Genomic DNA, 13,930 nt, shown 5'->3' on the forward strand with positions numbered 1-13,930 from the left:
TCTCATGGGGGTGTCTAGAACTAGGGGGTACAGTTTGAAAATAAGGAACGTCCCATGTAAGATGAAGATGAGGAGGAATTTATTCCCTCAGGGGGTCGTTAGCCTTTGGAACTCTCTTCCCCAGAGGGTAGTGGAGGCTGGGTCACTGAATTTTTTCAAGTCTGGGTTAGACAGGGTTTTGATCGACGAGGAACTTAAGGAAGACAGGCAGGACAGTGAAGACCACAATCAGATCTGCAACAATCCTATCAAACGGTGCAGCAGTCTTGATGGGCTGAAAGGCCTACTCTTGCTCCTATTTCCTATGTTCTTATGATCAAAGCCTCCTTGACCAAGCTTTAGGTTACCTGACCTAATGTCCCCCTAAAGTCAGTTGGTGTTGAAGTTTGTTCATTGACGCTCCTTTGAAACACCTTCTATATCAATGCAGAGTGTGTTGATAGGGCGTAAAGAGAAAAGGTTGCTTATAACATGCACCTGTTGACATCAAGGATGGCCCCATGATTTTATTTTTGTTTCTTTTTATAAATTTAGAGTACTCGATTCATTTTTTCCAATTAAGGGGCAATTTAGTGTGGACAATCCACCTACCCTGCACATCTTTGGGTTGTGGGGGCGAAACCCACGCAAACACGGGGGAAATGTGCAAACTCCACACGGACAGTGACCCAGAGCCGGGATCGAACCTGGGACCTCGGTGCCGTGAGGCAGGAGTGCTAACCACAGCGCCACCGTGCTGCCCTCTAGGGATGTCCCAATGATGTCACTGAGGTTCAAACACCCAATTTTAACCGCCTACAACTTATATTTGACTTTGCTTGGTTTGGCGTCTGCCCCTGTGCAGAACACCTCAGCATCATGCCACGGAAAGCTTCACCCAGCCTCGACCCTCCTGAATATAAACCTTGAATATCAATGAACATTGCAGCCCAGAACATTTGAGAGCTCTATTTACCCGAGAGCAAGGCTTCTCCCACTTGTGTATCCAGTAGAATAGAGTGGGACATCAGTTGAACTTCACATGACTTGACTCCTGACCCTGGATGCATTACTGGACTATTTGTTGGTGCTAAATTGTTTCTGACCTTTAATGAAGCTTCAAGAGTCATTAAATATGTTTTCTTTTTCAAAAAAATTACATTTTAGTGTCCTTATATCATTTTGCTATTAATTCTAATACTGCGAAAGAGGCCATACTATGTTTATACAGTTCCCTTTGTATGAAAATTTATAAAATAATGTGACACAAAACTATAGCTCTAGAGTAACTTGTTATCTAAAAAACAAATCACAGTTATACAGAAGAAAAGATAATTATATATATATATATATATATAATAAACTTGATTACTTGTGACCTGTTTAGGTGTTCATATAACCTCACAAGTTGGAAGGGAGTTTAGACCGGACAGGTTCCAAGTCAGAATCAAAGGTTACCGATCCTTGCTGAGGGACAGTTTCATCTTTAGATAATGGGCTTTGAAAAGTAGCAGCAGATGCTCCACATACTTGTCCTTGTGGCTGAGGTAAACAGGCTGATGATGTCTGCCTCGGTAGAGTCATGCACTCAGGGATGGAGCTGCAAGGTTTGCCCAGACGCATGGGTCTGGAAAAGGTGATCACACCGCCCACCGACTCTCTCGCTGAGGAAGGACTGCTCCGATGCGTTGCTTGTGCCAACTCTTGGGGCAAGGACGGCTGAGAGGCAGAGATCATCTTAACGTCCTGCGTGAAGCGCCCGACTGGCGACGGCTGCGTGCTTTTTAGCGTGACGATCTGTTGAAGGGCTGTAGGGGACTGCAGCATCAGGAGAGAGGAATGGGAGCCCGAGACATCGGGCGGGGCACAATGAAATGTTCTTTTAGTCACTGGGCTTTGAATGGGAGGCCTGGGAACAGTAGGGGTGCAGCACAAAGAAGTGGAGCCCGGGTGCTGTGGTGGCGACGCGGGAGCTGATGAATAACTGGATTTTTCCGGCTGGATTTGGATCACAGAGCTGGGCTGCTGTCCTCGCCCATCTTGTGGCACTTGGAAGCGTGCCGTTTGGGAGCTGGAAGCTGCTTGAGGGAGGGGGCTTGAGCTGGGCGAAGGGGAACCCGTTCCAAATGGACTAGCTGAGGGAGAGTTAGGTGTTAGATGAGGGAACTGCTTCAGTCCTGTTGATTGTGCACTGCCCAGAAACTGAAGGTGGCCAGTGCTCAATAGAAATGGCTTGGTAGCAGATTGGAATTGACTCAAGCCACTGGCGGTCGGGCTAGACGATGTCTGGCGGGGATGTGTGAAGACAGGGGATGATGACCCCAGGGAAGACGGTTGGACAGCAGGTGCAGGTGAGTTGCTCAAGAACTGTTGGAGTTGACCCAGGCTGGATGTAGGTGAGCTTGCTCTGGTCAGCTGGATTTGACTCAAACTGGTCGAGGTCGCGCCCGAGTGACTGGGCACCGGGCTGGCGGTGGGTGAGCCGCTCGCCAGCTGCTGCAGCTGGCTCAGACTGCTGGAGGCACTCCTGAGCTGGTGGGTCTGAAAGAGTGCGGCCGAGGGGGATTCTGCACAGGGAGTCTGTAACTGGGACGCTGTGCTGGATGGAGACCCAATGGACGGAGGAGAACATTGCATCCGCTTGAACTGCCTCGGCGTTTGACTACCTTGCTGCTGCCCCAGGGAATTTAGAATGGGCACTGGAGGTTGGAACATACTCCCCCGCAGGCGAGGGTGGTGATGGGTGAGGGCAATCGCCACGGAGGTGGTCGCTGCTGCTGCTTGTAGTGGAGCTTGTACCAGGGGTGTCCAGATGACTGGGGCTGGCATGGAATCCGAGGGCACTGGGTTATTCTGGATGTGCTCCGCCATCTCCCTGTCGTGCTGTACAATCTGCTGAATAATCTCATTCTCCTGATAGTTCAAGGCACCAGAGTTCAGGTCATGCTGCACTTTATGGAGCAAAATAGAGTTTTTCTTGCCTGCAGAGACAGCAAGTGGGAACACGTTAGATTATTTAAGGCGACTGAAGACGATGAGCCAAAGAGTAGAAGTTCAAGAGGTTTCGTTTTTATGTAAACATGCATGCTCTGCAAAGACGAGGTCAAACAGCACTCTGCTATCCGTGTGGAACTCGCAACATGTCCCCCTTCTCCCATCACCCCTGTGCTCGCTGACCTACACTGGCTGTGGGCCAGGCAAAGTCTTGATTTTAAAATTCTCACGCTTATTTTCAAATCCTGCCATGGCCTCTCCCCCCTGCTCCCCCCCCCCACTGCCCACCCTGCAACCTCCTCCGGCCATAGAACCATCCAAGATCTCTGCGCTCGTCTAATTCCGTCCTCTTGGACACTCCTTGATTTTAAATGGCTGGACCATTGGCAGCCGTGCCTCAGTTGTTACGTTAGGTGGATTGGCAGCACTAAATTGCCCCTTAGTGTCCAAAAGGTTAACCTTTTGGGAGTGGGCCAAGGTAGCATGCTCTTTCAGAGGGTCGGTGCAGACTCGATGGGCCGAATGCCCTCTTTCTGCACTGCAGGAATTCTATAGTTGGATGGTAGGTACCCACTTCTGTCTCCCTCCTTTTTTTGAGCAGACAAGCTCCATTTGCTATTTTCCAACCTGATGGGACCTTCCAGAATCTGGGGAATTTTGAAAAATTAAAACCAATGCATCTATGTCTGAGTTTTCACTTCTCAAAGACCCGAGGACACAGTCCATCCAATCATGAAACTTGTCAGTTCTCATTGTTTTCTCAGTACTCTGTCCCTGGCGATTGCAATTATTTTGAGTTCCTTCCTCTCTTTCACCTCCTGATTTACAAATATTCCTGGGATGTTAATTTGCATCTTTTATAGCGAAGAGAGACACATAGGGCTGGGGCAGCATGGTAGCATTGTGGTTAGCACAACTGCTTAACAGCTCCAGGGTCCCAGGTTCGATTCCGGCTTGGGTCACTGTCTGTGCGGACACTGCACATCCTCCCCGTGTGTGCGTGCGTTTCCTCCGGGTGCTCCGGTTTCCTCCCACAGCCCAAAGATGTGCAGGTTAGGTGGATTGGCCATGATAAATTGCCCTTCGTGTCCAAAATTGACCTTAGTGTTGGGTGGGGTTACTGTGTTATGGGGATAGGGTGGAGCTGTTGACCTTGGGTAGGGTGCTCTTTCTAAGAGCCGGTGTAGACTCGATGGGCCGAATGGCCTCCTTCTGCACTGTAAATTCTATGATATTCTATGATTCTCCGGTCCCCCAGCCGTGGGATGCTATTCCCTGGCGGCAAAGTTCTATGCTCCCGCCGCATGTCAATGAGATTTCCCATTGAAGCCACCCCCAGGCCACCAGGAAACCATGGGTTCCACTGCCGGTGGGAACAGAGAATCTCAATGGCCGGAGAATTCTGACCAAAGTTTCTGTGCAACATTTCTGACATTCTACCATCTCCCATTATTAATTCTCCATTCTTACTTTCTAGGGGACCAATGCTCCCTTTAATTATTCTTTTTCTTTTTAAATACCTGTAGAAACTCTTACTATCTGTTTTTATATTTCTCGCTAAGGGCGCTACTTTAATTATGATGCCATCAGTACCCGATCGGTAACTTTAACCTGAGCTCTAACCTGAATGAGAGACCAGTGTCAGATGGGACGCTACATAGATTTACTTAGATAAATAAGGCTTCTGCTGTCAAGATCGACAGATGCAGTGTATTGAAAATGGCACTTTTTCCACTTGAGACCACCATATACACATGTACCAGCAGAGGGAGTCTGCTAGGAAATAATGTTTAAAGGACCCGTGTTTAACAGTTCAAGCAGTTCTCATCTAAAATGTCTCTGGCTGACTATATAATGGATTCTGTCCCAAGAACTTCACAACAGAGTTTCTGCAATACTAATCTTCCCAGATTCTTGGACCAATACTGGGCAGGCCCACGCCCTCCCCACTCCCTTTGATAATCCACGCCTTAGAATCCAATTGCACACCGTGCACTGTTCCATTTCTTTTCTACATATCCGAAACGATAGCTGGCCTCTTTTCCTGTCATTAATGATAAGTGAGCTGAAACTTTCTTGTAAGCATCTCAATCAGACCGAGAGGCGCGGCGTGTATTGTGGTGGAGGAGGTGGCCCATGGTTAGCCGGCGAAAGGATCATACGGCCCCGCCACTGGCAACGGGGTTTCACGATGGTCACACGCTCCGCCACTGGAGAACCCGAGGCATAGGGGTCGCCGCCAGCAGGACTGGACAATCCCGCCAGCTGAAAGGGCCGGACAATCCCACCCATTATCTTTTCTCCTGGGAAAGAGCTTACTTTGTCTATGAGGCAGGCTGATAAACCTTTAGGCGGGTCGCACAATTTTGGAAGGTGCATTTGAGTTGAGGTTAAAGACCAAACACTTGTCAAAATAAAAATAATCTGGGGATGAACTGTAAATGTTCAGCAATGTGCAGTTAAGGTGAAAAGGCAGGTGTGTTTTTTCCTTATTACAGAAAGGGGCAGAGAGTGTACTAATGTACAAAATAAAGTCTTAGGACCCAGTACGAAACAGCACGGTTTGCAATGGTTGTCAGCAACTAGATCAGAATTAATTTGATTCATAATTTCTCCCTAAATATACTTTTGAATAGTCAGATGGATTCAAATACTTCCCTACAATGTCTATCAGTAACTCAAACTTTTATTCCAAGTAATAATGATTACCGGGTCTTATCGCTGTACCTTCTTGAGGTTAGCCAGGGCAAATCGGATTAAATTGTGCGTTAAATGTGAACTCATTCAGGGATCACAAGGCTTTGACATGCATTAATGGATTAATTCCAGTAATCCTACTAGCTAGTATAAGAGGCATTAATCTACTAATTATTTGCAACATGCGAGCAAATTCCCCATAGAGCTTTTTACCTTCAGCCATGTAATGGGTGAAAAGAGAATTATGCAAAGTCTCTTTCCGCCAAAGTTTCACTCATTCTTAATGGCTTGATCCAATTAGTGACTGGAGCCGAAATATTCACGAGGTTTTGATCTCCAGCTTCTACCCCGTTGAAAGAATGGGCTTCAGAGTTCATGCATGGATGGGGGAAAGACAATCAGTCTTCCATCAAGATTATTGTCAAGGTTTTCCTGCTCTTTTCGCTGAGATGGGTGGGGGTCTTCCGGTCCCACCGGTGGTGCCACACCGCTTACCCGCGGCGTCTTGATTCGCGGCACGCTAAACCCCGTAGACACCAGCGGGACCGGATGTTACCAACCACTAGTCAACAGTGGTCTGCCTCTGCCGTCGGAAAATCCGCTGAGGGGGTGGGAAAATCTCGCCATATGTTGTCATATGAGAGTACCTTTAAGACATGGATGTTTAAGCAATGTACCTTTAATGAATGGAGATGATCATATTACTGAAGTGATGTCACAAGGGGGGAGTTGAGCTCACTCCTGCTTTTGGTTTCAGTTTGAAAAAGTAGCTTGTGTGTGTCTGTGTGTTTCCAGAGAGCTGCAGGAAGAAAGGCAAGGTGCTGGAGCTGAAGTCAACCAAGCTGATATATCTCTGCCATCAAACAGAAAATATATATATTCTGTGACCTGGTGTGTTACTGTTTTGAAGGCTTGAAGCCTTTTGGACGTTTGAAGGAACACTTTGAGGGATTATTTAGTGTTGTATTATTTTCGGGGTTATCTTTGAAGTAAGGGGTGTTAAGAGATCCAATGTTTATCACACCTGGGGAACAAGCCGTGTGCTTCAAAAGCAACAATCCATTAAAGGGAGAGGTTTGTTGAGCTCCATGATACATTTTGGGGTTCTGAAAACACCTCGCCCATAACAATGTGTCTGCAGGACGTCCATGCGTGGAGGTGACATTGTGAGGATAGCATTGGGCTTTATTCTGAGTCTCACCTGACCCAACTGTTGGAAAATCCATTAGTGCCAGGAATCGCACATGAATCTCTTGGATGAGGTGACAGTGGGGCAACTGTCACCTGTGGGAATATAATGCTTCAGGAGCGGAAAGGAGATTGAGACAATGAAGTTCTCCATTCTAGCCAATTCTTTGTTCAAGGGGACCACCAGAACATTGGACAGAAATTTGAGATATGTTAGAAACATAGAAAATAAGAGCAAGAGTGGGCCATTCAGCCCTTCAAACCTGCTCCAGCATTCAATTTGAGCATGCCTGATCTTCTAACATTATGCGCCCATGCACTCCGCATACCTTAGAAGACTCGAAATCTATCTATTTTCTGCTTAAATATATTCAGTGACTTGTCCTCCACAGTCTTGTGTGGTTGAGAATCATACAGGTTCCCCACCCTCTGAGTGAAGAAGTTTTCCCTCGCCTCTGTCCTAAATGGCCTACCCCGTATCCTGAGACGGTGACCCCTTGTTCTAGACTCTGCACCCCCCCCCCTCCGCCCCCACCCCAGGGAGAGGAAACACCATCCGTGAATCCAATCTGCCAGCCTAGAAAATTCACCTCTCATTCTTCTAAAATCCAGTAAATACAGACCCAGCCAACTCAATCTCTCCTCAAATGTCGATCCTGCCATCCCAGGAGTCAATCTGGTGAACCTTCATTACCCTCCCTCGATGGCAAATATGGGTTGGATTCTCCTTTCCGCGATGCTGATTTCGTAATCGGCGATCAGGCGGAGAATCCCTTTTTATGGCGGAATCGAGGGCGGCTCCAATTGGACGCAGGTTTTGCATGCTCTGCCCCCTCCGAAATGGCGTCATCGCGTGCGCGCGCCACACGCCGTTGGGACGGCCTCGGGACACCGCCTCACCCGATGCTCCGCCCCCCAATGGGCCGTGTTCACGACCGTGCGGTTTGACCGTGATCTCAGCTGTGCGGGAACCCGGCCGTGCACTGTGTCCGGCGCTGCTACAGTCGGGCGGGAGCCACGCTGGCCGGGGGGGGGGGGGGCTTCCGCGAGGGCTGGGGGGGGGACTGGTGGGGGGTGTCCAGGAGGGCACTATCTGGCAGGTCGGGTCCACGCACGGCCAGCGCCATGTTGCCCGCCGCGACCGCTGCAGGTCGTTGTGGTGCGCGGCCATGGACCCGGCAATTCTCCAACCGTTCATTCGGTGGATGCCGGGAGGTTTACTTGGCGCAGCAGCTAGCCCCTCACCGGTCGAAGCATTGGTGAGGGGGTGCCACCGATTCTTTGCACGTAAAAGGCCAGGGATCCTCCGCACATAGCCTCAGAATCAGAGAATCTGGCCCATGCTTTCTGTTGACAATGATATATTGTATGGCAGGAAACAGCAAAGCATTGCTGTAAATTAAAGTTTTGTTATTGAGGGACTTTACACATTTTAACACTCTCCAGAATAATTAAATGTATTCTTTTGGACAAACTAACCATTAAAATATAATGAATGCTTTGTTCTTTCTGCATCATAGAGTCATAGCACTTGGGGAGAATGGGATCAAAGGCTATGCGGAGAAAGGATTAGGCTATTGAGTTGGATGATCAGCCATGATCGTGATGAATGGGGGAGCAGGCTCGAAGGGCCAAATGGCCTCCTTCTGCTCCTATCTTCTCTGTATCTATGTATCTATAGAGATCTACACCACAGAAAATCCCCTTTGGCCCATTGCATCTGCACTGACCAAAAAAGAACCACCTAAGTATTTTAAACGCATTTTGCAGCACTTGGCCCATATCCTTGTCTGCCTTGGCATCGCAAGTGCACATCTAAATACTTTGTAAATGTTATGAGGGTCTCTGCCTCCACCACCCTTTCAGGCAGCGAGTTCCAGACTCCCACCCCCCTCTGGGTGAAAAGGTTTATCCTCACATCCCCTCCAAACCTCCTGCCCCTGACCTTAACTCTATGCCCCCTGGTCATTGGTCCCTCCACCATGGGGGAAAGTTTATTCATGTCTACTCTATCCATGCCACTCATAATTTCATACACCTCATTCGTGTTCCGCTTCAGTCTCTTCTGCTCCAAGGAAAACAATTCCAGTCTATCCAATCTCTCTTCACGGCTAAGACTCTCCAGCCCAAGTGGTAAATCTCCTCTGCACCCTTTCCTGCGCTATCACATCCCTCCTATAATGTGGATTCCAGAACTGCACACAATACTCTACCTGTGGTCTAACCAATAGTTTATACAGTTCCAGCATCACCTCCCTGCTCTTAAACTCTATGCCTCAGCCAATAAAGGCAAGTATACCATATGCCTTCTTAACCACTGTATCTACCTGCCCTGCTACTTTAGGGGACCAATGTACATGCACACCAAGGTCCCGCTGATGCTTGGTGCTTTGTTTGTCCTGCCCGAATGCATCAGCTCACACTTATCCAGATTGAATTCTATTTGCCACTGATCAGCCCATCTGACCAGCCCGACTATATCCGCCTGTAATCTAAGGCTAACCTCTTCACTATTTACCATCCCACCAATTTTTGTATTATCTGCAAAATTACTGATCAACCTTCCTACACTTATATCTAAGTCATTTATAATATACCACAAACAGCAATGGCCCCAACACTGATCCCTGCGGGATTCCACTGGTTTCCAGTCAGAAAACTGCCCCTCCACCATCACCCTCTGCTTCCTGCCACTCAGCCAATTCTGGATCCAATTGCTAAATTCCCTTGGATCACTTGGGCTCTTGCCTTGGTTATCAGTCTCCCATGTGGGACCTTATCAAAAGCCTTGCTGAAGTTCAAGTTGACTCCATCAAATGCATTACACTCATTGAGAAACCTCTTCAAAAAATTCAATAAGGTTGTGCAGACATGTCCTCCCCTTAACAAAACCTGGCTGCTCTTGATTAATCCCGGCCTCTCCAAATGCAGATTAATTCTGTCTCGCTTCCAATAGTTTCCGCACCACTGAGGTTCGACTGAGGCCTGTGGTTTCTTGGTTTTCCAGAAAACGGCTCTCCTGCCATGACTACCCTGAAACTCCTTATTTACTCCCCTTTTTAACAAAATATTATGGCGTCTTCATCTCCAAAATGCTTTTCAAGTCAAGTATCATCCCGATTGATGGGATTATATTACTATTCCATCATTGTCACTGGGTCAAAACCCTAGAATCACCTCCCTAACACTATCACAACAACACCATGAGCACAAAGACAGCAATGGTTTATCAAGAAAACCCATCACCATAGTTGAGTCTTCCCACATGTTCAGACCAAATGTTGAACAAGGCACCTGCTTTTAGCATCTTTCTCATCAAAGAGATGCAACAAAGGAATGGACGATGCAACAATGGAAGATGGTTGTGGTGGTTGGATGTCAATCATCTCAGCTCCAGGACATCACTGCAGGAGGCAGGAGTTCCTCAGGGTAGTGTCCCAGGCCCAACCATCAGAAGTGGGGATGTTTGCGGATGACTGCACAATGGTCAGCACCATTCGCGACTCCTCAGATAATGAAGCAGTCCATGTTCAAATGCAGCAAGACCTGGGCAATATCCAGGCTTGGGCTGACAAGTGGCAAGTTATATTTTCATGCCGCACAAGCGCCAGCCAATGACTAGCTCCTATAAGAGAGGATATGACTACCGCCCCTTGACATTCAATAGCATTACCATTGCTGAATCCCCCACAGTCAACATCCTAGGGGTTACCATTGATCAGAAACTGAACTGGACTAGACGAATTAATATTGTGGTTACCAGGGCAGGTCAAAGGCTAGTAATCATATGGCGAGTAACTCACCTCCTGACCCCTCCAAATCCTGTCCACCATCTACAAGGCACAAGCCATCATGCGGGCTACTTTGTCCAGGATGGTGTTGAGTTTCGTGAATGTTGCTGGAGCTGCTCTCATCCAGGCAAGTGGAGAGTATTCCATTACACTCCTGACTTGTCCAGCAACATTCAAGAAGGTCGACACCATCCTGGCCAAAGCAGCCCGCGTGATTGCTCCCCCTTCCACAAACATTCAAACCCTCCATCACCGACGAACAATGGCAACCGTGTGAACCATCTGCAAGATGCACTGCAGTAACTCACCAAGATTCCTTCGACAGCACCTTCCAAATCTATCGCCACGACCATCTAGAAGGACAAGAGCAGCAGAGACCTGGAAACCCCACCACCTGGAGGTTCCCCTCCAACTCACTCACCACCCTGACTTGGAAATATATCGCTATTTTCATTGTTGCTGGGGCAGAATCCTGGATCTATCTCCCTATCAACACAGTGGGTGTACCTGCACTGCAGCGGGTCAAGAAGGCAACTCACCGCCACTTTCTGAAGGGCAATTAGGGATGGGCAATAAATGCTGGCCTAACCAGCAATGCCCGCATCCTGTAAATGAATACAAAAAAACAATCCATTAAGAGTGCCAAGCATGTTTGGGCTGGGTGCTGAACAGGCCACGACAGGAACTTGCTCATGTTGGATTCAGACGCATGTTCTAGGTTGTCTTGCATTTCTCTGTACAATCCAGTTCCCTTTAACCTGTTCTCTGTAAATGAGCAACCAATTCCTTCAAATGACACATTTTGCACAAAGTCTGAGCTGACCACATTAGATCTTCGCTGTAAAACAGGCATTGAGAAAGGTTCCTCGTGTGAGTAGAATGCAAGGACTCACTTCAATGTGAGTCACTTATCTTATCTAATAACCTATTTGTTGCGAGATCCATCTGTGCCCTGTCCCTACTCGACAATATTTAAGTGCAGATTAAAATTATTTAAGAACGGCAAAATGCGCTGAAAAGTTTAAGCAGAGATAAAAGAAAATACATAATAGGGCAACACAAGGTATGATGCTTAACTGACTATCAGCCAAATGTTCAAATAAATTGGCAAAAAAGTACAATGTTCCTGTGTTTTTTTTAAATCCGGGGTTGCTCAGAGCTATGTCTTGGGAATTGACTTTCAATGACTGGAGACTCCAGGCCAGTCCTTGAGGGTTAGCAACCCTGTCCATTGTTCATATCAAATCTGAAATTTATAGATTTCCCGTGAGCCAAAGGTCTTAAAGGATATGGGGCAGAGGCAGGTGAAGAGTTAGGTAACCGATTGGCCATGATGTCATTGAAAGACAGGAGAGGCAATCATTTTTCTCAAGACTAATGGCAACAATGCATATAGATCATCATCAAGGGCGGGATTTAATGTTCCCGATGCGGCTCCGCTCACCGGTTGGAGAACTGGTGAGAAACCTGTATCTTTTCTGAGGGAGACGCGGAACTATATTAAGTGCCTGTCGCCGGGCTACGTTGGGTCTTCTCTGGGGTGCAGGACCCAGGAGGCGGAAATCTCGCCCTCCTCGAACAATCAGAGGGCAGCAGCTCCCCCTAGCAGTCTGAACTACCAAGAGCAAGGATCACCGTGGGATCCCTGGACTCAGATGAATGAGGGTGAGATGAGGGGTTGTCACAGGGAGAGTTTAGGAGGAGGGGGAGAGTCTCTGCACACCATGCAAGGAAACATGGTGGCTTTCAGCGCAACACCCTTCCTGATGCCAGCCAGGTTCTTTGATTGGACACAGAGTGCCTGCCAAAGAAGGACCCCCCCACTGGAACCCCTCCCACCCCAAGATCATTGGGCAGCACGGCAGCACAATAGTTAGCACTGTTGCTTCACAGCTCCAGGGTCCCAGGTTCGATTCCCGGCTGGAACCTCTGTCTGTGCGGAGTCTGCACGTTCTCTCCGTGTCTGCGTGGGTTCCCTCCGGATGCTCTGGTTTCCTCCCACAGTCCAATGATGTGCAGGATTAGTCATGCTAAATAATTGCCCTTGGTGTCCAAAAAGCTTCGTTGGGGTGACTGTGTTACGGGGATAGGGTGGAGGTGTGGGCTTGAGTGGGGTGCTCTTTCCAGGGGCCGGTGCAGACTCGATGGGTCGATTGGCCTCCTGCTGCATTGTAAATTCTATGCTTCTATGAGCCCACTGGCAAACCCAGCAGGTATGTTGGATAGCCATCCGGCCATCCGGAAGGATGGGAAAGCCTTGCAACTCCCATTTAATCCCGAAGCCAACACTAAATTCTGGTGGTCTCTGGGATAATTGGTGTCAATTGGCTCATTAATGAAGGTAATTGCGATCCAGCGTTAGCTATCTTCCTACCTCGAGCAGGCTGATGTATGCCCTCTCTGGCCATTATGTGGACCCTGGACACCATACTTGCTGCTTCAATGGGCTGTATGAATTTCTTCACCAAATTTCAGTGGAAAGAACAGCGTTGAGAATTATTATTCCACAAAATATAAATGATTAATATTAATGAACCTCCGTCTGGCCCACATTTGGAATGTGAGTCAGATTGTTAGTTAAGTACCTCCAGATGAATAAGAATTACTCAAAGTAGCCAGCCAGTCACAGAGGTCTAAAATATTGACAACATTACATTAAGAACTTTGTCTGTGTGTAAGTGTATGTGAACATCCAGATTTGCGATTATGCCTACATCGTTAGCTCAAATACCTATTAAAATTAAATTGAATTTGGGTTCAAGCGTCAAATAATTCAGAACACTGCCTGCTGATTAAACAGACTGTTCTGTATCTCCCTTTCTGCTCTTCGAATGTTGTTCTAAAATTATAATATAGAAATATTACTTCACAGAAAATAATGGGATTGATGCTGTTTAATATTAATGAAATTCCACCTTTCCTGACCCAGAAAAAAAATCAGCATTTTTTATACATTTATTCGCTCTGCAGCTTGCTAACAAGAAAAGAGGGATAAGTTCACTAACTGCAGGAAAGTCAACTTCTCTTCCTAATGGGAAAAATATTTGTAGTAATAATCCGAAACAAAATGATCTGTCATTTGGTGTTATAACCCCAAAAGAGGTCCCGGGATCAGAACAATACGATTTCCCATGACCTCTCCAGAATATGGACTTCCCCTTTAAGGCAGGCCGGTCTTCCCCTTTAAAGGGATGGGGTTTCTGCTTTACAAGGAGAGCCCCAATTGTATAAAACCCCCCGGCCTAGCTCCATGGTCCCAGTTTCGATTCCCGTTTGGGTCA

General features: G+C 47.5%; 1 protein-coding gene across 1 annotated transcript in view; it reads right to left on the bottom strand.

Annotated features, from left to right (window-relative positions):
• Positions 1–510: 510 nt before the first annotated feature.
• Positions 511–13,930, bottom strand: part of LOC140404402 (potassium/sodium hyperpolarization-activated cyclic nucleotide-gated channel 4-like) — a 401,801-nt gene continuing 388,381 nt past the window's right edge. Inside the window, exon 8 of the mRNA XM_072492892.1 lies at positions 511–2,960. Within this exon, the coding sequence (XP_072348993.1) occupies positions 1,381–2,960 (1,580 nt within the window). The 3' untranslated portion in view covers positions 511–1,380. The remainder of the gene's footprint in view (positions 2,961–13,930) is intronic.

This window comes from Scyliorhinus torazame, chromosome 30 (assembly GCF_047496885.1).
Source record: "Scyliorhinus torazame isolate Kashiwa2021f chromosome 30, sScyTor2.1, whole genome shotgun sequence".
Lineage (NCBI taxonomy): Eukaryota > Metazoa > Chordata > Chondrichthyes > Carcharhiniformes > Scyliorhinidae > Scyliorhinus > Scyliorhinus torazame.